Source organism: Camelina sativa, chromosome 17, assembly GCF_030686135.1.
Source record: "Camelina sativa cultivar CO46 ecotype springtype chromosome 17, ASM3068613v1".
NCBI lineage: Eukaryota > Viridiplantae > Streptophyta > Magnoliopsida > Brassicales > Brassicaceae > Camelina > Camelina sativa.
The window spans coordinates 33,481,381-33,506,761 of NC_141896.1; the positions used below are offsets into that span (position 1 = coordinate 33,481,381).

At 33.9% G+C, this 25,381-nt stretch overlaps 4 protein-coding genes across 5 annotated transcripts; all 4 read right to left on the reverse strand.

Annotated features, from left to right (window-relative positions):
• Positions 1-2,750: 2,750 nt before the first annotated feature.
• Positions 2,751-4,715, reverse strand: LOC104758124 (protein neprosin-like). The gene is made up of 7 exons (XM_010480942.2): positions 4,483-4,715; positions 4,272-4,364; positions 3,964-4,191; positions 3,704-3,856; positions 3,504-3,557; positions 3,262-3,405; positions 2,751-3,161 (listed from the first exon to the last, which is right to left on the reverse strand). Exons 1-7 carry the CDS (start codon positions 4,654-4,656, stop codon positions 2,796-2,798), a joined length of 1,212 nt encoding a protein of 403 aa, XP_010479244.1. The 5' UTR covers positions 4,657-4,715; the 3' UTR covers positions 2,751-2,795.
• A 3,765-nt stretch (positions 4,716-8,480) lies between these two features.
• LOC104758125 (CBL-interacting serine/threonine-protein kinase 17) lies at positions 8,481-12,000 on the reverse strand. Of its 2 annotated transcripts, none has more exons than XR_015586970.1 (11): positions 11,568-11,964; positions 11,416-11,478; positions 10,467-10,538; positions 10,257-10,364; positions 10,075-10,155; positions 9,816-9,995; positions 9,531-9,715; positions 9,323-9,427; positions 9,103-9,219; positions 8,879-9,016; positions 8,481-8,785 (listed from the first exon to the last, which is right to left on the reverse strand). XR_015586970.1 is itself a non-coding variant. In XM_010480943.3 (11 exons), the coding sequence occupies exons 1-11, from the start codon at positions 11,730-11,732 to the stop codon at positions 8,723-8,725; spliced, it is 1,287 nt and encodes a 428-aa protein (XP_010479245.1). In that variant the 5' UTR covers positions 11,733-12,000; the 3' UTR covers positions 8,481-8,722. The 2 variants fall into 2 exon arrangements, 1 of the variants encoding a protein (XP_010479245.1); XM_010480943.3 differs by having other exon boundaries at positions 9,531-9,725; positions 11,568-12,000.
• Positions 12,001-17,175: 5,175 nt separating this feature from the next.
• On the reverse strand, positions 17,176-19,396 carry LOC104742292 (protein BOLA4, chloroplastic/mitochondrial-like). Its single transcript, XM_087496881.1, has 7 exons — positions 19,331-19,396; positions 19,142-19,227; positions 18,976-19,041; positions 18,564-18,630; positions 18,194-18,261; positions 17,696-17,908; positions 17,176-17,579 (listed from the first exon to the last, which is right to left on the reverse strand). The coding sequence occupies exons 1-6, from the start codon at positions 19,394-19,396 to the stop codon at positions 17,767-17,769; spliced, it is 495 nt and encodes a 164-aa protein (XP_087353007.1). The 3' UTR covers positions 17,176-17,579; positions 17,696-17,766.
• LOC104758126 (G protein-coupled receptor 1) lies at positions 19,186-21,934 on the reverse strand. The gene is made up of 10 exons (XM_010480945.3): positions 21,265-21,934; positions 21,002-21,033; positions 20,746-20,915; positions 20,534-20,628; positions 20,280-20,381; positions 20,135-20,191; positions 19,896-20,039; positions 19,733-19,803; positions 19,445-19,649; positions 19,186-19,356 (listed from the first exon to the last, which is right to left on the reverse strand). Exons 1-9 carry the CDS (start codon positions 21,445-21,447, stop codon positions 19,523-19,525), a joined length of 981 nt encoding a protein of 326 aa, XP_010479247.1. The 5' UTR covers positions 21,448-21,934; the 3' UTR covers positions 19,186-19,356; positions 19,445-19,522.
• Between the last annotated feature and the right edge of the window lie 3,447 nt (positions 21,935-25,381).

A 25,381-nucleotide genomic window follows, 5' to 3' on the forward strand; every position in this document is an offset into this window, starting at 1 on the left:
GCTGGGAAGCTGTTTCTTCTTCTTTGTTCTCTGCTCTGTCTTTTAAGTCTAGTTTCGGCCTGTTCCAACGATGAATGTACCGGAAGTTCACCGCAACTCCTCTCAATAATTCCGGCCATGCTTCAGCTTCACCACCTCCCCCTCCCTCCATCTCAATCGGTGGTTTCTCACAGTGAGGTGATTCTCACGAGTCTCCAGCCCCTCAACGACAAATTCGAGACCCCAGACCGCTCTTATAATCTTGTTCATCGTCTTTGTCACATCTTCCCCTTGAAGTCAACCTTGTCATCTCTCTGTTCCTTGGATCCAGATCCCCTCACCAAGTGGTTTGCTTGGCTGCAGTTGGACAGGAGCTCTGTGTTGACGCCGGATTTGTGTAAGATCTTGATAAGATCCCGAGACCTAATTTTTGTTCCCCATCGATCCAGGTTTGTTCCAAAGCTTCTCTCGTCTTCCCGTAGCTTATCTGTGTGTCGATTTATAGAATCAACTGTCCGAAGACTGCAGTTGAAATATAATCAATCATTGATGCTCTGTTGTTGCGAAGTTGCATTGAGAACCCTGCCTTTAGAAATGTTTAGAGTTTTTACCTTTGATTGCCAAAGATCAATGAGGACCGGCATTATGACCCCGCCTCTGCTGAGCTGCGGTGGTTACCGGTTCCTCTTGAATCTAACCTCTTTGCTTCAGCTACCCCGGAACTATCTCAAGTGTATCTCTGCATTAGCTGTGCTGAACCTGGAAGCTCTAGGAAGATCGGCATTATGATCTTCTCTTCAAGAAGAGAAGGTTACCGACACCTTCCCACTCTTCTTCCCACACTTTCCCTGCACTCCAACCCTTGTCAAGATCATATCAACAAAGTCAGGAAGTGTCCTTCCCCTTATCAAAGCGTGAAGAGTTTCGGCATTATGACATTTGCTCCATGGAGTGTGGTTACCGAAACCTTCTCAAGCAAACCATGCCCGACCTTAACCCCACATCCACTATATTCCTTGCCACTGAGCAGATTAAACCCTCTTGTCTCTCGGCTGCGGAAGTCCTGCAAACGTCCCAATGTCTTAATGATTAGGACCATCTACCACACTCCCACTGTTTCAGCGAATGTGGCGTTGACTCACCTAGAGTTAGATTGTGATTTGTTGCTCACCTGCTCAAATCTCCAACACCTCTTGGATATGATTGTCGACTTATTTACCTTTATCTCTGTTTTTTATGTTCCTTTTGCAAGCTCTGCTTTGAACTCTTTCACCGTTTGTATTGCTACTTTGATTAGTTGAATGAAAGTAAGATCTTGTTTATCAAAAAAAAAAAAAAAAAAAAAGAAGTTAAAAAATATTAAAAAAAATAGAAGCTTCATATTTTTTCATCAATTAAATAATTTATTCAAACAGTTATTATATAAGATAGGAGTATGTAAGATTAACATATGCGTTTTTGTAACTATAAAAATATTAAAGTGGAGAGACATACAATAAGTTTCTTTCATAATCCTAATCTTGGAAACCAAGCATTTGTGGTTCATGACGTGAATATTACTCGAAGACATCATTTCTGAACACACAAAAGAACAACCTTGATCAGCTAGTAAAACTATGTAAAACAATCAACAACATACATCTGTGATAACGTTAAGTTTGTCACTTAAATAACAAAGTTGCCTAAAAATATGTAGCTACATCAAACAAATTTGTTTACAAAGCAAACTGTAAAGGCGGGACAAACAAATTCTGATACTATTTGGCAATATATCCTGAACCAAGAAATTGAAGAATTAAACCGCAACTGATGATGAACAATACAAGATCCGCAAAAAAAAGAAAAATCCAGGGGTTAATTTAATTTGACAAAACGATCTCAAAATCTAGACAAGTTCAGTAAAAATTTGAGAAACCAATGGACGCATTGAAGACACGACCAGACTGAAATTAACGGAGGTGACTAGATTCCTAAAAAATCAAAGTTACGAAGGGAGAGAAGTGAGAAAAAAAATTCTTTAATTGATGAATTAATTGAATTTCTAAATTATTTAATTGAAAAATATACGATTTTTATATCTCCACTGTGTAACACATGTTTTTTCAGCGCAACACTTATCTATGTATACATAGGCTTTACATGTTTTAATTTTTAAACTCACCAAGTTTTTTTTGTTTTGCGCATTTTATAAGTTGCACAGACACATAAAGTTTACATAGCAAGTTTAGTTCTAAACCTCATAATATCCCCTCCACTATCTTCTACTCATGCGCAATAGGTAGAACGGAATATTTATATAAATTTTGTAGTTTTCTCTAAAGCCAACTTTAACATTGTAGATCGGCTCAAGAGCTGAAGACAAAATAATTACCGATCATACCCCTAAATACTAGTGTCAGTCCCGTTTGGCAAACGGGACTAATCAAACCCTAACTTTTGTTGAGTGATGAACCTCTACTATGCTTGACAAATAAAGAGCTGAAAAAAGAATATATAGAACGATATACATTTCTTTGGAAAGTCAAAGATTTTACACCCGCAAAAGGTTATCTCAAAGATGACCTAGTTGGAAGTTTGTAAACTTCCATTGACCAGATATGCGTGCCATTCAGAAAGACATTTTTGTCCATTCGATTACACAAAATGGTTACTTGATTAGTTTAGCTTGTGTCGATGCCCTTTTTCCATTGGACCAATTCTCTGTTCAATTCGTTAAGACTTTAATTTGTTTTAAAGAAACCCATAAATGGCGATATAATTGTATAATCAAGTCAATGTAATGTTTTAAAATTCATTTCATAAAGTTCTAATCATATTCAAATATTTCCTGGACCACCATAAAAGAGTATACGACCGATACTAGCATCTTCAGCATTGTATATGCCATGACCTTGGTAGCCACGTTCATCGTCAGAGAAATCTTCGAGATAGTTCACGTTGCGGTCAAAGTTATAAAACCCGTCGAGTACGGTTATACGTTTCATATATGCACTGTTACTTATATCATTATCAGAAGGAAACACTCCATATCCCATTTCAGGACTCGGCAGTGATGCGCTGTATACTTCTCCACCCCACTCGACTGAATTTCCAAAGCTTTGATGAAACCTACTTGACGGCCAAAAGCCAACTTCCGCTGCAGTGTCACTAAATTCAAACCACCAATTTCCATTTTTTTGGTCCTGTTACCCGAAAATAATAGGTAAATTTTAATAATACATTATAAAACACATTATTTAAGCAAAAAAAATTAGAATGCTTCGTAATCCTGATTATCCAAACCTTTATTAGACCAAAGCTTGCAGAGCGACTTATCCGATCACCACGAATAGACACTGGCAACACTGGTGAACCAAGCGGAAAATCTTGACGAACGAGTATAAATCCAATGTTGCAGTTGCTATTGTAACATGCTTTTCCACCTGACTGTTCCATCAAATTAAATACATACATATATCTCCTTATAATTATTTATGTTATTCAAAAAAAAAAAATTACTAGCTAGCATGATGTGACTGACTTACATTTGTATAGACGAAAGTCCGAGGTTGGTTGTCCTTGTACAATACTGGATTTACCTGAATTAGTAAATATAGTTTTTGTTGAACAATATAATTCATATTTTGTTAGTTACAAATTAAAATAGAACTCGTAGTCCGGCCTGTGTTTTTACCAGGTGCAAGTTGTACGTAGATTGCAAAATAAATAAATCGATATTACTTACAGTCAAACCGACTTGGATGAAATCTCTTCCCATCTGCATGTGAACTCGAGAAGCACTGTATTGGGTAGGCCTAACCTTAGGAGCGGTTATACAAATGTCCATTGTTGCTCCATTGAACCTTTGCTTTGAGTCTTTCGTCCGAAGCACCACATACTAATCCCGGTCATTTTTCATTCAATAACCAAACATTATAATCAGTATAAAATATCTCAAAATGTAACTTGATAATCCTGTTTTTTAAATTAAAAGAGGCAACTTACGTGATGTTTGTCGGAATGAACAACATTATTAGGATCATTAGTGGTAGTGTTCCAAGAGCCACGAGGTTTGTGATTATCGCCAAATGAGTCTATTCTCAAAAGATCGTCTTTAGAGACTCTTCGTATAGGGACCGTACCAATGGGACAACCCACACCATTCTCCCATAAGTAACCAAATCCAGTACTATTTGTCTCTCTTTCTCTCATTCCTTTCCATATTGGACGCATCTAAGACATATCGAACACCATAAAGATAGTATTTTGTAAAAAAATATAAGTATACATAACCAATATATCTGTAATTATACCTTGTAATGATATGCGTGATTTTTCATAGAAGGATGATCAAATGCTGGTTGCTTGAAGAAATCCACACATCCGTATCTTTCTCCATGTGTAGTCTATATCATTTACACACACACACACACATATATATATATATATATATATAGAGGTTAACATATTAATTGTATAATATATAGAGAAACAACTGCAAGATTATGAAGATATATAAAAAACCTTGATGATCTTGACAGCGGGTTTGTTGATAATCTTTAGTCTCTTCTGCATTTCTAAATCTTCAAATTTAGGAAAGCTCTTGGCTTCGACGAAGTCATTTTTGTGACTTATGATTATATGAGCAAAGATGAAACACATTAAGAACACCCATATCATTGAGCCTCTCACTTCCATTTTTTATCAAGAATAGAGAGAAAGAAAAAGAGTTTATGGAATTTTGAAGCATCATATATTGAAGATAAAGGTTTGATATATATATATAGGCTGAGAAAGGAATACAATCTTTGGTTTTTATTAATTCAGAGACCGTTGACCAAAACATTTATGGAAAACAATTTATGCTACTAATTAAATAATAAATTAATCAATTAACAGTTGACAAAAAAAACAAAATTAATCAATTAACATTTAGTTACTTCCGGAAAGACTGGTCAACAATTCCTGAGAGACGGTCACGAACACATAATACTACTAAAGATATATACTCCATCTTCATTCTCGAGATCAATGATGGCTAAGAAGAGAACGAGTGTAGTTCATACTAAAGTATTATAGTTGTAGTATTTCCAAAATTTGCATGTCTATCCATTTTCATATATTGTCTTACCAATAAAAAAAATTATGTACAATTGTTTGATTTTGTGGAATTGCAGTAAGAAAAAAAACCAAGCCATGCAAGCACTTCCGGACGTAGTCCGGGCTCATACTAGTAAATGTATAATTCCGTAACCAACTGCGTTAACCTGTACTATTGGAAGACTTAGATACACATATATTCTTATATTGTTTAATCGAAAATCTCCAAACAAAAAAACGATATCGAATTCAGTCTTCGCTTCCTAACCCAATATTGAACTCAGCCACAGCAGACAGCACCACCGTCGACTGGAGCTGCTATAAGCCTACAACCAGAGCCCGCGAAGGGAATAAGCAAGCCAAGCTGGTGCTTGCGGCCGCTATATAAATATGTATTTAGTCGGCCCACTTTTCACGTAAAACGTCAGTGGTTCTGCTGGAAACATACTAGTAACGTGGTGAAAGAGTCACAGGTTGGACACCACAAGATGCAACTTTCACCCTTTTTTTGGATTTTAAACAAAAAATCAGCCAAAAATTTTTGAACAAAGAAAAAAAAAATATATATATATATATATATATTTTTTTTGTCAAACTCTATTTTTCATTTAATATATATACTGTATATTGAACTAGATAAGGATCCGCCCGATGTGCGGGTTTAAAGTTTTGTAATTAAAATTAAATTCAATAAAAATATGTTAAATATATTTTACATTATTTAGAAAGTTTTTTTTGATGTAATACACTGATTTATATTCATATACAAATTCTTTATGTATATTTCCATTAAAAGTGTATTTTTTACACCTAGGTATATTGTATGTTACAAATATATTATTTACCACCACATAGAAAATGTCCATATGAACAAATTAAGCCAATTATTATATATCTCTTTACTTTCACTTTTGCATAGTTAATTTAATCACTAAAATTGTTAGCTCAAAAAACATTTGGAATAAAAAATAAATTACATCAAAATAGTGCATGACCAACCATGGAGAAAACCTCGGTTCTGCCCTCCTCCTTTATGGAGAGAACCTTGCGTCCAACTTTCTTCACTATAAAGAGAACCTTTGTGCCGCCTTCCTCCCATGGGGAGATAATCCAACCTCCCCCGCCTTCCTTCCTTGGGGAGATAATATTGCGTCCAACCTCCTCCACCATAGAGAGAACCTCGGCTCTGCCCTCCTACTGTGTGGAGAGAACATGTTCATGTCTTTTAGCTATCTCAAAGTGGCTTGCTCCAGCAACCAATGAAACTGAAGACCCTTTTCCAACTTTACAAAATCTTTTGATAGTAACTAATTTTAAATTTTCTAATGTATTCGTGAAAGTTTCTTTGACACACCATGATGTAGCCTCTTTCTCCGAGCTCCTATGGATCTACCAACAACGATTTATGTTTTTCCAATCTATCTATGTTTGTTGTAAGCTTGTGTTTGATTAGCTTATTTTATCCAACCATTAGGTTAATGACTTTCTCCTCTTTATCTCATTTTGGGATTGAACGAATGGTAACAATTATGTTTACACAAAAAAAAAAGTTATATGACCAACCAATCAAGGTTGAGAAATTAGAAGAAAATTAATTTAACATAATTAAGGAAATAATAGGAAATTATAAGCACGGTAATATATGAATCTCAAATAATTCAAAATAAATCAAAGATGAAAATATAAATTAAATTAAACAATCTAAATCTACTACAATAAATTTTAAAATACAGTATTAGAAAAAGAAGATGCATATTTTAATCTTCCATTTTTTTGGGTCAACATATTAATCTTACCTATTCCAAACTGAAAAAGGAGAAAGTAGGAGTATATTTTGGTTTTAAAAAATAAGGAAAATTTGCCTTTCCATTAAAAATGTTTCACCAATAGAACAAAATTGAAAGCAATATCATGGTAAATAGAAGCAATAGAACAAAGTCAAAATTGTCTCTGAAATCATATGTTGTTGAAAACTTTTTGGTAGACAATATTTTGTAGAACATTATTGTCGTAGTGTTTTGTGTCTCCTTCAATAATTTGAAGTCGTGTAATTGTAGTGACTCTGGAGAGGGGTACGTATAATTATCTGTGAGAAAAGACTGGATTTGGCAAAATATAAATCAACCTTTTTTAAAGCTTTGACCTTGACTCTTATTGATAGTTATTGCATAGCAAACTCATACAGGAAATTGACGTCCTTTAGTCGCACAACCACAAATTTCTCTATAAATAGCAAGACAAATTCTTCATCAAACATCATACTCTACCTCTCACATAAATTTTTAAATTTAGTAATATTAATTTTTATTTAACTAAAATATCTTCTTCTTTTTTCTCTTTTATGTGACTTTTGTAGATTTTGAAACAAATAAGTAGAGTCAAATTTTTGGAGCATATGTAAAAAGGCTAGATGAAGAAGGTCTAAGGCACATGACACATTCTCACTTTTAGAAGAGACACAAGGTCTTTCATATCTTTTTTACCTTTCGTTTCTACTTTTTGTTTATGTTTTGAAATTAGTATATGTTGCTCAGAATACTTATTTTGTGTATCAATATTGTATTTTGTTTCTTTTGATCTATTTTATAAATTTTAAATATAAAATTTTAGTTCTAGATAATAATTCATAAAATCAATTAGATTTTTAGTTTATAGTTAATATATCTTAGTTCCTACCGCTTCATATCACTTATGTAAACAGTGTTCCCATCAATTGGCTCTTTTGAGCTAATCTATTTAAGTTGTTGACAAAAAAAAATTAATATATCTTAGTTACAATATTAATGTTAACTGTTATTGAATGTATTTAAAATAACTAAATCTATTTATGTTTATTTTACTCACGCATCGCGGGAGACTTTTTCTATCCCAAACAATTTGTATGATCTTGACTTTTCGTTATTTTCATAGTTTTGGTTTCCATCTGTAGTGCTCGTGTTTAAACATTCTAATTGAATTTGATACATTGGAATGATCTCTTCCTCTCTCTATATATATGACAAAGATATGAGAGAATACATATTTTATATTTTTTTTTTTCTTTAAGATTAGGCCAAGTAATTTTAATATAACGTAGGACTTTTTTGTATAAATTTAATTATTGTAAAATTTTTATGATTTTCTTTAGGATAACTACGTGTATCTTTACTGTAAAATTATTTGTATGATTTCTTTTATGTTTTTGAATTATGGATTTTTTTGTTTGGACGATTCCTTTTTCTTTAGGATTACAAAATTGTATAATTTACAACATACTTTTAATAATCTACAACATAATAAGATTTTGACACATATCGCGATCTTATGAAGTAGTAACTTTTACAACATAATAATAAGATTTTATATTTTAATAATCTTATTATTTTAATAATCTACAACATAATAAGATTTTGACACATGTCGCGATCTTATGAATTAGTAACTTTTGAAACCATACTTTATATAATAAGATTATCAAATCATCCAACAAAATTTTTGGACCAAAAAATAATGGTCCTAAATTATCGAGTTTGAGTTTCCAAAAAAAAAACATTTTCAAGAATGTATATATGAGAGTCTTTTGAGCTGTTTTGGCTACATACACAAAAATCTAGTTGATATTTACATATAAATCCAGTGATCCTGAACATAAATTTGAATAGGCTGACATTTTTTCTGCTATTAGCTACGTTAAAAGCTCCTGTACTTGTGATGATGAGCCCACTTCATTCAATAATCTCTCGTACAACTGCATCAATCGAATGCCATAAGTTGTTTTTGGATCAAGATTGAATAAAGATAGACACAAAGATTAACTAACGTTACAAGAAGAGTACGTTACCTGTTTATAAAGAGAGGAATCTCCATGTGATTTTCTTAATTCAACCACATTCAGGGACGGACTTATCGCAAAAACCTCAGCAGTTACTGATAAACCGCATTGCCCTTTTCGAGTGCTTTCTTCTTTGATTGCTTTTATCTGAAGCAACATCAACATCAGTTCCCGAAAACACTTAAATTACTTACAACTCCTCAAGTAAAGCAAAAGAGTTAAAGGAATCTCACCCTTGCGTGTTTCTTCTGTAAACAAAAACCCATCTCCGTAAAGATCGTTTCGATTTTCACCAACAAATCTATGGCTAAGCTATTTGACGTGAATCTTGTCTGCCTCTCTGATGCTTTCTGATCAGTAAACAAGGTAACAAACGTTTATTGAAAGCTTAATTAGGACAATCATGAAACAGAGTAAACGAGGACAAATTAAAATGTTAAAGTGTATGGTTACCTCTGTCTCAAAGAAACCTGAGAGATCGAGAAATGAAGACATTCCAATCAACTGAAACGCGTTGATAACGGTTGGAGAATTAGGGATCTTCTCTTCTTCAAAAACCTTCATCATAAAAACCAAAAAGGACAAATACTTTGAGTAAGGCCAATGCACTTGATCCAAATTCATATAGGAACCAACATGATGAGATGAAACATATTCTTACATCTTCTTGGATTGATGAGTATGCATCATCGTCATCATCGTAGTTTGAAGGAGTGTAGTCATGCTTAAACCAATCATTGACCTTAATGTTTGCGATTGTTATCCTCGTGACTGGATTTGGATCAAGCATTCTCTTGATCATGATTTTGGCACCCGGTGTTATCCATCTAGGTATTGGGGGATCTCCTTTGAATATCTAAAAAAGATTAGCGTCGAGTGTACGTGTTTGATCAAACATAAATAAACTAAAAATTCAAAAAGAAGCAAATAAAGAAAAAAGCAGTACCTTTCGGCAAAGAGCTGCGAGGTTTGTATCATCAAAAGGGAGACATCCGGTAAGAATAACATACAAGATTACTCCACACGACCATATATCTGATGCTGCACCATCATACCCTTCGTTAGCTAGAACCTCAGGCGCGACGTAATTAGGACTACCACAAGTAGTATGTAGCAACCCATCTTCCTAACATGTCAAAACCAAAAAAAGTTCGAACATGTTTTTGCTGGTGTATATAGGTTTAATTAGGATATTTGGTAAGTACCCTAAAATGTTGAGGCAGCGCACTAAGGCCAAAATCAGTTATTTTAATGTGCCCCTTTGCATCAAGAAGAACATTCTCTAGCTGCAAAACGGGAAACTTGATATTAGAACATGTGGTCAATAGTCAATACTACATACAAAGTTTGAAGCTTTCATTAGTCAATAAAAGTTGTAAATATATACCTTGAGATCCCTGTGGTAAACGCCCTTGTTATGACAATAGCTGATTCCATCAATCAACTGCTGAAACATTTTTCTTCCTTCTATTTCTGGAAGCTTTCCTTTGGAGACCTAAGACATCAGAGCATATATTTAAGACTAGAAATTTTGGTATGTAGAAACCAACATTTTGCTGACTAAGAAAACCGTCACGGAAGCTAATAGGATTCTTACAATTTTATCAAATAAGTCTCCTCCGGTGACTAATTCTAGGACCATGTAAATCTTGGTTTTGCTAGCCAATACCTGCAAGGTATACCATAAAGAATTTGCATATCAAGGAAACTAAAATCTGATGAAGGATTAGGAAACCCTTGAGGCCTTGACTGACTAAGAAGAACAACAAAGTCATCTACGTTATGAGGAAAACTTCCACGTCAAGAAAGCACATGGACCAAGTCTCTGTTGAATCAACACCCAAAACCTTATCGGTTGCTTGCGAGAAAAGTAATTGTAAAATACCCATGAAGGAAGACTTGAAAAATATTAAAGTAGGTTCACGTAATTAAAATGTATAAAACGAGTTTCACTATATATTAATAAATATAGTTTAATAGCCAAAGCTGTTATGAAAAAGATTGGAATTTAATACTAAGATTGGGCCATTGCGATTTGTGATGATGATTACATTGGCATATCGTCATTACCCCCAAATGGTCAATTTTTTGGGACCTATCTCATAATTGAATTGGTCATGGTCTTTAAATCTTTTGTCCACCAATTCATGGACGTCATGAAGAAAAATTACTTTAAAAACTACAAGAAATTAAATTAGTATATACGTTAAGTAGGGCTAATAAGCAACGTGAAAAGGCAAATTTAATTTGCGTGGTCATGACTCATGAATTAAAGACTAGTCACACACACCAAAAGAAAACAGAAACAAAAATTAAAATATTAATTAACAAAAAATGACGGTTAACTTTTTAATATACTTCTACGCAATCTAAACAAAAATGTTTGAGAAGTTTAATGTTTAGTCGTCATCAAAAATACTCTAATAGTTTTGTCAAAGGATAACCCCGAATCTGATACTCAACTTAAAACAATATTAAAAAAAAAATCTTTGGATAGAATTTGTATTTCCTTAAGCAGTAAATTATCCAACAATTTGCTTAATTACCTCATGTAACCTCACAATGTTTGGATGCTTTAAAACTTTGAGTGTCCGAATCTCTCTCTTGATCTGTATAATTTCAATCAAGAACGGATTAAGAGTTACACGAATCCACCATAATCAAACTGAGAAATCGAGATAGAGGTAATAAAAGAAACCTGAAAGGAGACGTTAAGACGAGTGATACGAGACTTGTCGATGATCTTGACGGCGAATGATTGGCCAGATACAGTGTCCGTTGCGTATTTGACTTTGGCAGAGTTGCCTTCTCCGAGTGTCCTCCCAAGCTCGTATTTACCGATACGCATTCCCTTTGTCACCATCAAATTCAGATTCCGGATATATAAACAGAGAATCTTAATCAATATATGGATCAAAGAAGAGTAAGCTATGAGTCTATGACTATCTATGGTTATGTTTATACGAGCTTTATATACAAAGAGTGAGATAGGGGAGAAAAGAGAAAAAGTGGCGGCTGGATTTGGAGAGAGAAACACGCAACTATATCCCTTTCTTTCCTCCTTCACCCGATCTTCTCAATTTATTATTCTTTGCATTGATTTTTTTTTTGATTTACGATATTTTCATAACAATTTCAAGAAACAGGTAAACAATTTATGCTTCTTTTTTCTTTTAGTTATTTACTCCACAGTTTTTTTTTTTTTTTGACAACAGCTTACAAGATTAACTCTAACGAGCCAATGCGAAGGGAAATTGTTTACAAAGGTAACTAGATGCAGAGCTGTTCGAACATGTCGAGCCAAATTATCCGTTTTTCATATGACTATTATGAAAAAAAGATATATGTTTTTCTTTTTATCCAAATATGATTAAAATAGCTCTTATTATTGTGGTTATATATTTTTCTTCCTTGATATCTTGGTCTAGTGATATTACACTACATTTATCTCACACTGATATCTGGACCGGTAACATCTATCATTAAAGCTAAATTACAGTAGGCAGTACAGTTTATAATTTGATGTAGTCTGCAATAATAAACAGGTACTAGGAAATATCCCGTGCTTAAAGCACGGTTCAACATTCTTAAAAAATTATAATAGAATAATAAAAGTTATTGTTATATTTTTTAAAAAAATATATTTTGTTTGAGATAATATTTATTTTAATTTTTCTGTAAATCTATATATATTTTTTTGAATACTAATTATTTTAAAATATTATAATATTTTATTTTTGACGTATATTACAGTTTTATACTGTTTGTTTGTTGTATTTGCATTATTATTTTGTGAAATATGAAGTAGTAATTTTAATATTATAATTATGAACAAATAAAATTTATTAATTTATCAACTATATAAATTTAGTTTTACCAACCCGCCAATGTGAAAATTAAAACGCACATTTTATTTTCATAGATCGAGTAATATATTTTTGTTTTTGAAAATTTAAATCACAAAATCTGCATTTTATTAATCATAAGTATTATATGAAACTTACAAATAATTTGTAAATAAAATAAAATAAAGATGATAGGAGAATCATAATTTGAAGTTTTAACAAAATCTTCGAAATCTAGTTATTAAAAATAATTATATTGACTACTTTGACAGAAAATCTTAGTTTTTGAAATTCTGATTTGTTTCTATTTTTTTAAAAAAATATTTTGTAATTTTCGTCCATAATTGATTAGAGAGAGAAAATATTTGTTTTTAACTAATCATTATTTAAAATCAATAGCATGACAATGTACTAAAATTAAAGAAGAAAATAAACTCTACTTGAAAAAAAAAGATTTATCCGTATTTTAAAAAGTCGTAGCAGTTAATTTTTATTTTTTATTTTTTTTCAAGTACAAATTAGTTTTGATTTGAATAGATTTCTTTTACTTTTCTAGATTTTTTTATATTTGATATGTCAGCATTTTTATTTGTTAATTAATTATATTTATTTATTTAATTATTAATCTTAATTAAGTTTTTTTAGTGGCGATTGAATGTAATTTTTTTACATATTTTAAGATTAGTTTCATATTTGTACTTCTCAATTAATATAGTAGGATACCATAAAAACCGTAGACTTATCTGGTAAGTGTGAGATCCTTTAACAATAAAAAAAAAAATCTGGCAAGACTGCGGTAAGAGTACGAGTTAAGTTAAAACAATTGATTTGTAACCTTTTTTTTTGGTTATAAAAGTTGCAGTAAGTATCATATAAAATTGAATCAATTATGAATTTGCCATTTTTTTTGGAGTCATTTACGGATTTTGTTATTTTATCTAAAATCTTATAAATTTACCCGTTTTTAGAGTACAAAAATACAAAAACATGCGTTTAACCCGTTATATTTGGGTTTAGTTGATTCCATTTGTTCTTAAGTCATAAAGATAACATTATCGTATCATTTTTTTGGATTAAAAATAACTTAAAAAAGGCTTAGCAACAATATTAAAATTTATTATTTCATAACAAAATGATTTAAAATAAATAAGTCTGAGCTTAAGTGTAATTATGAAGTCACTTTAATTATCTTCGCTCGGATAACACACATGACATTATTTGATTGAATTAGAAGCAATGGACAAAGAAGTTTTTTTTTTTTTTCTATGTACAAAGAAGTTAACGAGTAAGAGTAGACTAAGGTGTTGACTGGTTTTCCCGTAAACGCTGCGTTTGCAGGTGGTAGTGGTTGCTAACGATTGGAACCAATCACACAAACCGCTCCCAATCGCTCCTAATCACTCTCAACCACTCCAAACCACTGAATTCCAAAAGTTGCTTCCCGCAAGCATTTGCGGTTGCAGGCGATTGTGGTTGGAATTTTTTTTTTTTTTGTAAAAAAACTTAAAAGAAATCAATGATAATGAAAACTTTTTTTGTTATATATTCTATCTAACCATTTTACTCATTAAGGATGAGAGAAAATGAAATACGGATACGATTGCAGAGATTATAAAATAAACAATTAGAAGAAAATAATATTCCAATTAACAATAATCCAGAAAACTTGATGTAAATTTAATGGCACATCACACTTAAGTTTACAAAAATCTAAATAAATATAATATTTCATCAGAAATTTTAAAAAATAAGATATTTGTGAAAAATATTAAAAGAAAAATCACTAGTAACTCTTCTCAACTCTCACTTGACCATTCCTACCGATGCAACTACTGACCCACGATCTAAGAGAAAAGAGAAAAGATTTACGATCTAAAGCATATGTTTTGTCATTTACCAAAATACTTGATTAAATTTTTGGTGAAAAGCCAAATGCATAAAGGAATAAGTATTTCAATATGAAATTTCTTTGTTTTTTGAATAATTATTTTAGTATTTTTTAAAGAAATTTTAATTATAAATCAAGTTTAATAAAAATTATGGTGTTTTTAAATATTTATATATTATATATCACATTTAATATGTTCCAACCGCTATTGCACCCGCTGGTTAACCAGTCGTAAACCTCCCACAAATGCACCAATTTAAAACCACTAAACCAGTCGTTCAAAACGCTTAATAACGTTTGAAACCACAATCACCCGTTTTCGCAATATCCCGCAACCGCAACCGCAACCGCAGCGTTTGAACCAGTCAGACCCTAATAAGAGTTACATTTTTGTTCCCACTTCCCAGTCGTAGATATATGTACAAAAAAAATTGCTAGTCATCATCAAAACTAGAAAACATGAAAGATCACATGGGGATTTTAACGCTCTTACGTCAATACTATGCGTCACTCATGCTTACGACGAGCCTTGTATTGTTGTAGACTTGTAGTTGTTGCAATGCAACTTTTGTCGCTTACACTTGGTAAACCAAAGAAACTGTTAAATCGGAATCGAAACAAAAAAAATTGGGCCGACAGTATCCATATATCGGCCCATTAGTCAATTAGGGTTTCTTTGTTTTCTTCGACCGAGTCTAATCTTCTGCCGCTTTTCTCTTTCTCACTTTCCTTTATAAAACCTTTCTCTCTCTTCTCTCTCTATCTCTCATCTTTGTTTATCTCTAGAGATCTCTTTTATCTTCTTTGAAAATTCCTCTCTGCGGAAGCTATGATCAATCAAATCCCCTTCTTTTGCTTGATCTCGGTGTTTTGACCCAGTTATTGCGTCGATCAATGCATTGAAAGTGACTACATCGGGGCTTTGATTTTATCTTTTGTCGGTCTCACGATCCAATCGAATAATCAGCCCCGGTTTAGTCACCTTCACTGCATTAATCAATGCATTTTGGTAAAAAAGAGGGGATAGGTTTTTCCATTTTATAAATTAGGTTTCGCAGGATGCTTCTTAATAATCGATTTTATATTTGCTATAGCATGATTTGTGTTTGTGTTTGATTTTGAATAACTAAATTAAATTTTCCAGACGCAATAAAATATTTAGAATTAATTCACAAAAAGTAAAAAAAAAAACAGAACTTAGAAAAGTGATCTGATTCACGATTTCAGAAGACTACTTGAGATAATAATTACTGGAGTATAATTGTTGTGTAGTGATGTAATGTTTCCAGTCATCAGATCTCACACGTTTCTCGGATTAGCATAAATAGTACTAAAAAGGTTAGTTGTCTCTCACCTCTGTGTTCGTACCATTACCAAAGTGGCAAAGTGCATGAATGTATTTGTACTTTGTTTGACATTGCTTTATTTCAATCTATAAAAGTGGTCTGTGTAAAACGGTAGTGTACCTTTCTTTATCTATTGTGTCAAACTGTCAATTGTTTGTTTGTGTTAATGTTTATGTCACGCTGTCCACGCTTCTCCATTTGGCTGCCTCAACTAGAGATTCCTTCCACAACTGGCTAAGACTGCTCTAAGGTTACTACCTAAGTTGTTGCTGGTGCAGAATCACATGGTGGTTCTTGAGTAACGGTGGTGACAGTGTTTGCTTTGCCGCTTTCGTTATGGTTTGGTTCTGCGTAGATTCATTGTTTGACCAATAGAAAAATTTTGATTGTTAACGGATGCTTGTAAAAACGTTCATGTTTGCTCAAGGCTCAAAAACCTAGAGGAAGTCGTGGTTGAGTTCGACACGATGTGAAGGAATCTTGAACCATTATAAAACATCTACGACCCTGCATACTAAACCAATGTTTTGCTATACCTTTGATTTCTATCTGTCATATCATTGCATTGCAGATCATAACAGAGAATGTGAAAGGGAGAATGCACATAGTATTGTGTCATCAAAACCTTGCCACTTTTACTTATACCTTGTACCTCCAAATTAATGTTGTTGACCAATTGCAGCTGACTAGGCTGCAAAACCAGAGTCTTCCCTGACCATTCCTTGTTCCTGACATCTTCCAGGACCCATAAGATCACCGTACCCTTGTCGTCAAGATCGGTACTGTCCGAAACACTTACTTTTCCGCCATATTCTATAAGACACACCTTCTTGATGGCACACCAAAATCTCCGTCCGTACGAGGTACTCTGATCATTTTGAACTCAGATCTGATGTCGAAGCTCATAACCGCAGAATTATACCAATCAATATACGCCAGGTAATATATAACCCCATTAGACTATCCTCATCAGTGTGTTTCTTAGTTGTTTCTTAAAGCAATTTTTAATAATAAGAAGGGAAGAAGAAACTTTGTTAAGAGAAAAGGAAAATTTTGTTGATTATTGGTAGAACCAAATTAAGGTGTTTCTTAGTAATAAATATAGTAAAATAATAATTAATAACTGAAAATATTCAAAATTATTTTTGATATTTTGCTATATAAACTACAAAAACCATATGTACTTCAATTTTTGTAATTTTCACCTAAATATTATTGTGATTATACGAACATCAAAAAGCTATCATATCATTACAATAAAATACAGTTAAATTCTGAATACTTTAAATTTACAAAGACAATTCAGCTAACAATGGCTGTTAAAAATCAGTTTTGATGTTTTATTTTTATGACCAAAATATCTTTGCAAAACATTACATTATTCAGTCTATTCTACACTTAATCAGCGACTAATGCAAATACGGTTTTTGAGGTTTGACAGACTTCGTGTGTTTCATTGGAGAACATGTATACAGAGGCAAGACCAAAATTTCGGTACATAGAAAAGCCCTAACATTCCTCCACTGGTTCAGTCACCTAAATTCGAGTGAACTAGAGGGTCACGGTATGATCTTCCACGTTCCAATACCCAAGACACAGGTGTCTTGATCAATGGACTTTGTCTGAGAGACCTGCAATCAACAAAACCAACAGTCGTGCGTTACAAGTAGTTTCAATATCCAGTGACTAGTCTATGCCTCTATGGCTGCATCAGAAGGAATCTGATCTGAGGAGCCACCACACTCACGTTCAAGAAGAGACCGATATTGATAAAATTCAAGTGTTGTAATAGAGATATTGAAAAGGCATTTTAGTGTTTCAAACTTCTGAAGGAGTCTTTGTAGTCATTTGATCAACAGCATGAACTACGTTCTGAAGCTCTTCCCAAATGGCTTTGTAGACCATCCTTTGCCTGTTCACCGCAGACTGTCCCTCAAAAGCCGATGATACCACATTGATGCTACCAAAACATACATTAATCCAATCTCTGGTGTTATGCCATAGAAGCAAATCTAATATGACAAGTTCAATCTGTATATATCTACTCTGTTTATGCTGATAATACCAGTTCTGCATTATAAATCCCAACTTCGATGAAAGCTAACAAGAACTTATCTATATGAAAGTGAAAGTTTCTATATCTCACAAACTTCAACAAGCACTACCCCCAAACACAAGTTGAGCTACGTGTAACAAACGAATCATAATGGGGAAGATAAAACTGGCTAAAAGACAGAGTAGGTACCAGACATGACGTCCATCGCCAGACATATCCGTTACAGTAACCGACTCAGCATTCAATTGTTCTTTAATCTGCACAGCCACAGGCAAGCAAGCAAACAAGAACAAAAACAACTCATAATGTTTGAGATACATGTGTTGATCAAACCTTACAAAACGAATCATATGCGTGACAAGATTTCCTCATTAATGAATCATAACAACCTAAATCTTGATCTAACATTTGTGAGCTACTGAGAGTAACAAATGTTGCTAAAAATTGACACTGACACACCCACCAATGAAATCAATTTCTTACATATTGAGATGATTGCTCAAGTTCCCAGCAACCAACCGGAAAAAAATAAAGAAGCAAGAGAGACTAAGATTATTACCACATACGAAGCCTGAGAATCGAACTGCTTGAATCTTCCCCAAATATTAGGGTTTCGACGGATCGATCTTCACCGGAATCAAATGCCTTCTGCTTCACCGGAACGAAATTGACGCCGAATCCATGGAGAATCAGACGTGGGAATCAATTGGAAGAGAAGAAAAAAATCTTTTGGAATCGAAGAAAAGAATCAATGGGAATCGCCGATTTGTCGAGAGAGAGAGATAGAAGAGAGAACACGAAGAAAAAAGAGGAATGCCAAAAAAAAAAATTAAACCCATTAAACTCATTTTTACCATTCAACCATTGATTTGGTGACACCTGTCCACCAAGAAACGTTTCTTTCAATCCTAAAATTAGAAACGATCCTTCAAATTCTTAGCTTATGTTACATTAAAAATAAAAATCTATACCTAAGAAATTTGCTAAGAAACAGAGAAGGACTACCAATGAGGATAGTCTTAATAGACAGTGCTCCTCTAAGAGGAAAGTGAGGATAAAAGTACACCCAGGCAGAGCCACTTTTTTCCACCTTGTTGTAAGTAAATGCATTAGCTGTGGAGATGATGTAACGTGTACATGCCTTGTATTCTCATGTGTATATGCTTGTTGTGGATAAGATCTTTGTAACTAAACTCTCCAACATTTTCATGCAAGTTCAGTAACTTCAAATCAAGATCAAAAGACCTCACAATGATTTTTCATACAAAAAAATAAAGATTGTCAAGTTCGTGTTCCCAAAGAATGATTCCTATACACATTGACGACCTGTTGTGCATCCTCCTTCACCATATCTAAGAGAGAGAACCAAAATGACCATATTGGTACACTCATTAACGTAAAAGGAAATTAAAAACAAAACAAACAACCAAAGAAACTTACCAGTCTCCATCCAAATGCTATTATCATACGACGCTTTCTTGTTATTGGTCCATGAAATACATCTTTGAAAAGTTAGTGTCATTGCTGGTCCTCGGTCTTGAGTGAGACCATTTCACTTCGCTGTTGTTGTTGCTGATGTAGAATCAGATGGTTTTTAGGTCTGAAATTGCTAGGAAGCCATCGATATAGCCGTTCCGGCAAAAATCTAGCAGACCAAATGTGTCAGGAAAACCGAGCTTCAATGATTCTTGGGAATATAGCAAACCAAAGCGAATGGTGGTGACTTACAGTTCTAGTCTTTCATGGATTGCTCGGCGCACTGAGCTGTTGAAACCATAGGCTATTGAATTGAACAAGCCCTGACAATACGATATTCAGAACAGCGACTTGGGATGAGCAAAAGATGATCAATAAAAAAAAGTATAATTGCTTTGTTTGAGGGTTTTGCTACCATTAGTGCAGCTGTCCCAACGTCCAGAACTGAGAGCCAGAAGATCTTATGGCCTGGCTCGATGAAATCATGAATACGGTTAATAGTGCCGAATGCCCATGATCCTATTAGAATGAGTGGATAGTATCCCCATCGGTTCAACACCTGTGGTTTCAGGAAACAAGCAGTGAGGTTTAAATGATGACACAAATCGTGTCACATGATGCCAAACAAGTATTAGTAATACAGAAAAGGCAGACCTTTAGCTCTGCTCTATTATCGAATTGATCGACTCGGTCTGACATTCCAACTGCCATCTGAAATTAATATCAGCATATCAGATCAGTACTCAGCAAAGTGTATCAATAATTTTATGTGACTACTTTCAGAAAGAAGATAACATACACGTCTAGCATTTCTGAGCATCCGTATCACTTGGAAGTATGTAAACCCATTGTAGAGAATGGCTCCCCAAAGAGGAGCGTAAAATGTTAAGAAATGAACAGCCTGCAAGTCGAAAAGTGAGAAGAGTTCCAGTATGAAGAAAGTGATTGCACAAAAAAATTCTAATGCCTTTGACAGAATCAAGTAACCAATCACATGATAGCCTAGAACTCGGGAATTGAAATCTTTGTGCTCAAATAAGAATTCTCTCATACCTTTCCTTTAAGTCCAGTTTGTGTCCAGCACCACGGCCCCATATGGGAATGGTTATTACCAAAAGAACGTATGACAGTCACTACCAAGGAAGTTCCTAAAAAAAAGTAGATCAAATCAGACACTTACGTTACTAAATCACCAATGCAGAGATACACATCCAAGAATGGATACCCAGAATCATTGATATAATAGAGAATTATTTTCTGCATACCCCAAACATACAAATGAAACATAGCTTCCAAATCCTCCACATCAGTTTTATGCTTGACCACAGTACGATGAAGCGTGAAAGCAATTGTGGTTGTCCACAAGAACGAAGCTACACAGAAGAAATGAGTAGTGTAGCCTTGTGCATAACAAATGAACCCCTTCGAAGGATCTCTACATGAACAAAGAGGTAACAATCATCTTACGGAAAAAAAACTCAAGAAGAGAGAGTCATCACAACTAAAGGTAGATAAACATACCCAACGATTAGGAAGAAGCTGCAAAGCATATCCTGAAACAATCAAAACATTGCTTATAATCAGCAATAGAGCTCAAAATCCTCACTACGCAATGTTCACATCGAAGTTAGCCATGGAAAACAGTTCACAGTACGAAGAATCGTAGAAGAAAGAAGCAAAACAGTACATAGTCCTAGATCTGGCATGATCTAATTTTACTGGAACTTGTACGAATCAGCTTCAGGTAGGGTACTAAATCAAAAGACAAGAACGAGACAACTTACAGAGAGAGCAAGGTAGAAGACGAGCTTGAAAGAGAACTTTCGAAGTTCTTTGAAGAGGCAATAGCAGAGAACGATGAAGGCTGAGCCGACGAACGAGAGACTGGAAGCGCCGGTGTTAATCGCCGTAATAATGCTGCGATCTCCGGCAGTTAAGCCTCCGCCGGCTGTGAGCACCGCCGACATTGTTATATGTGGTTCCGAAACCGATCTGAGAGATTTGATAGACGTTTTCCGCGTTTAGTGTTCGTCGTTTCCGTCGCGTGGTATCTTCCCCGACGGACGTTGCGTGGTGGGCTAACCTCTCACCCGGGTCGGTTCGGTCGGGTCAAGTTATGTCCACTGAACCCGTCATACCCTCTTCTTTAGGCCCATTAAGACTCAATATCCAAAAGTTTTTTTGTTTTCGTTTTTTTTTTACATCTCTACATCTTTGCCCCTAGGACAATTTACACGTCTCTCTTTGAATAATTATTCTAGAGATGTCAAACTTGGTTAAGCTCGACATCATTGCCTTTATCTATCTGACTATCCGGACAAAATGCGTCAGATGCAAGATCAAATGAACTTCTTAGCACCATCAATCAGTCGGAAACGACATCAGATGAGATTGAGGCCATGAAAAAAAGCGGATTTGAGAAGCAAAAGTTCAAAAACGCTTTTTGTCCACCAATCAACAAAAACAAAACAATTTACGTTTTCTGAAAAAAAAAAAATTGCGGTTTTCTAGGTAGAATTATACACTTGGACCGCTATTCCATGGAAAACAACGAATTATCCAGCAGTTTTCGGAAAAATCGCGATGACCAGTGGTCAAAAGTTTTTTTTTCCTTCTAAATTTGCTATATATATATATAGGTTAAATCTATATTTCTTTAAAAAAACATATACAAAAGCAAATAAAATAATTCTTAAACTATTTTTTCATAGATTAATTATTTAATTTATGTATACCTATAGCTAATAAATTATAATCGCATTTTTGTAAAATTTCAAGGCATCCGTTAAAAATATGCTCTTTTATATTTTAATTTTTTTATTAGTAACACAAAATGGTCATGTAGTTTAAAGTTTATTCAACTATTCTTTGAATTTAAAAATTTCTTACTAATTGTATTGTAATAAAAGTATAATTTGATAACATCTACAAAACATTTACTAATTTTTTCATACAAATATTATTATAATAGTTAAAGTATAAAATTCTGTTTTTCTGTCAAAAAAGAAGATAATGTATATAAATCCATATAAGATATAATTTTATTGATTAACACAAACCAAAAATTAATAATTTACAATTACACTAACTATTAATATATGTTTTAACATATCTATCTATAATACCTAATTTACATCTGTTTTTGTTTTTTCTCCAGTTAAATAATTTTATTGTAAATTGTTTAATAGATTAAAATAAAATTATTAAAAGTTTGATTATACAATATATATGTTTTTAATAAAATGTACCGCAAATTAGTTTTCACCAATCAACTATTATTGTGCACCGCTTATTAGTATGAACCGCACTTGTCCCGCAAATATATTTGTCCCGCAGTTGATCCATACCGCACTCTAAAACCGCTTTCCCCGCACTCTAAAGCGAAAGTCATGCCTCATGGTATTCCTTTTTTTGATACGCATTTGAATATCATTAATGAAAAATGAAAGGGTTTGTACAATATACAAAAAGTTTAACCTAGTAGTTATTTCTTGCCCAAAAAAAAGGAAAAAAAAAAACAAGGAGGAGCTAAAATTAACAACAACTTGATATGGGATTGTTAATTATTAGTGAACCAATTTTGCATTTGGTCACCAATATGCTTGTGTGATTTTCTAGCCATAATTGAATCCTTGATTTGTCTGTCCAGCCTCCTGAAATTTTCTCGCGGAGTTGAAGAGATATTTGAGTGTAGTCTGTTGTTTCTTTCGAACCAAATGACATAAATGAGGGCTTGACAAACTAGCCGACGGAAAGGTCTTGTTGAAATATTATCAGAAGATCCAAGTCATGTCGAAAAAGCAGTCCATGTGTGAAAGAGAAAAGGTCTGTATCACAGCCTTTTAATTGTTATGCCCCAAAGCTCTTCACTTACTTCACATCTTAGAAAGAGATAATTTCTTTCCTCGACATATTTTCCACATAAACAACAAGATGGTTGAACATGCATTATCCATTTAACCAATCTTGATCTAAGAGGCAATCTATCCAGATGTGTGATCCACATATGGAATGCCTGACGAGGTATTGCTCCTTAAAACCAGACATTTGCAGTCCATGCTTGGGGCTCCCTGTGCAGTCTTAGTGATTCCCAAGTCTTTTTTGTGAAGAATGAGTCTAGATCAACCCCGTCAACATGCCATAGGTATGAGTCTGAAGCTCAATAACCAATAGGTAGAGCAATAGTTGTTAACAAAATCTGCAAGTTTTCAGCCTTCATTGATCACACATGCTGGTCATCTTGTGGTTGAGCACACTGAAGCAATAGTAGCATTCAAAGGTACCTTTGTCTGTCTAGGACCATCATTAAGAGGGCCAACCTCTAACCAAAAGTTAAAGTTAAAGTGTCAAACCAAAAGCTAATCAATCTCCCATTTCTCACTTTAGCTTTGATGAACTGTGATGCAAGGGGTCTCAAACTGAGCAATGCTTTCCAAGTCCATAATGTATGTTGTTTCTCATTTAAATGCAACATAAAACCAGATTTCATTCTGTTACTCTTCATCCAATTAACCCAAAGCGAATTTCCACCAGCATGGAGCAACGAAATCAGCTTAAGGCATAGAGTTTTATTCCATGTGTGAAAATTTCTAAGTCATAAGCCACCTTCCTTCTTAGGCAAACAAATAACACTCCATGATACTTTAGCTTTTGGTTTTGAGGCAATGTCTCCATTCCACAAAAACCTGGAACATAACCCTTCAATCTTTTTCAAGCACCCTTTAGGCAAAATAAGAGCTTGTAACCAGAAGTTTACTGTGATGTAGAAGTTTACTGTGATGTAAATTACTGATGAGATCAACTGTCTTCTGCCCGCATATGATAAAGCATGAGAGGACCAGCTTGAGAATCTGCTCGAAATCTTATCAAGAAGAGGCCTATAGTCGTGTATTTTCAACTTCCGATGTAAGAGAGGGAGACCTAAATATCTTATTGGAATTGAAACCAAATGGAAGCCAAGGCTAGAGATACCATCAGCTTCCACCTGGTCTAATCCTACAATAAAAAAAACTCTGTATTACTCTTGTTTATCTCAAGTCCTGACCATTTGGCAAAATCATCAATCACACCAGGAATGTTTCTTAGAGAACTCTCATGTCCATTAAAGAAAATCATAATATCATCAGCAAAAGCTAAATATGAGAAACCTGAGGATTCGATGCCATAGGATGATAGCCAATTTTCTTGATTTGATATTCTCAGTTAAGCATTTGAGAAAAAACTTCCACTGCTAAAACAAACAAGTAGGGTGAGAGTGGATCTCCTTGTCTCAATCCTTTGGTCCCCTTAAAATTAGCCACAAAGTTCACCATTAATGCAAACAGAGAACCTTGTAGTAGTAATACACTCAATAATCAGTTTAATGAAACTTGGAGGGAAACACATGGCATGAAGAATGTTGAGAATGAAGTCCCAATTTACATAGTTGAAAGCCTTCTTTAGGTCCACTTTGAGCATTGCTCTTTTTGAATTTTTCTTCCAATTGTAACCTTGAACCAACTCAGTGGCTAAAAGGATATTTTCAGCTAGTAATCTTCCAGGTATGAACACATACTGAGTGTTTGAAATAATATCGGGTAGCACTGACTTCAATCTATTTGCAAGCATCTTGGAGGCAACCTTATAGACAGTTTTACAACAAGATATAGGCCAAAACTCAGTGACTCTTGATGGATTCTGCTTTTTTGGGTTCAGTAAAATAATGGTAGCATTCCACTGCTTTAAAATCTGACCCGTGCTGAAAAATTCAGAGATGGCTTCAATCATTTCCTTTCTAACAATTCTCCATAGATCAGTAAAAAATTCTGCAAGATAGCCATCTGCCCCGGGAGCCTTGCATTTAGGTAAAGCAAATAAAGCATTTTGAATTTCCATAGAGGTGAAAGGGGCTGATAGAGACTC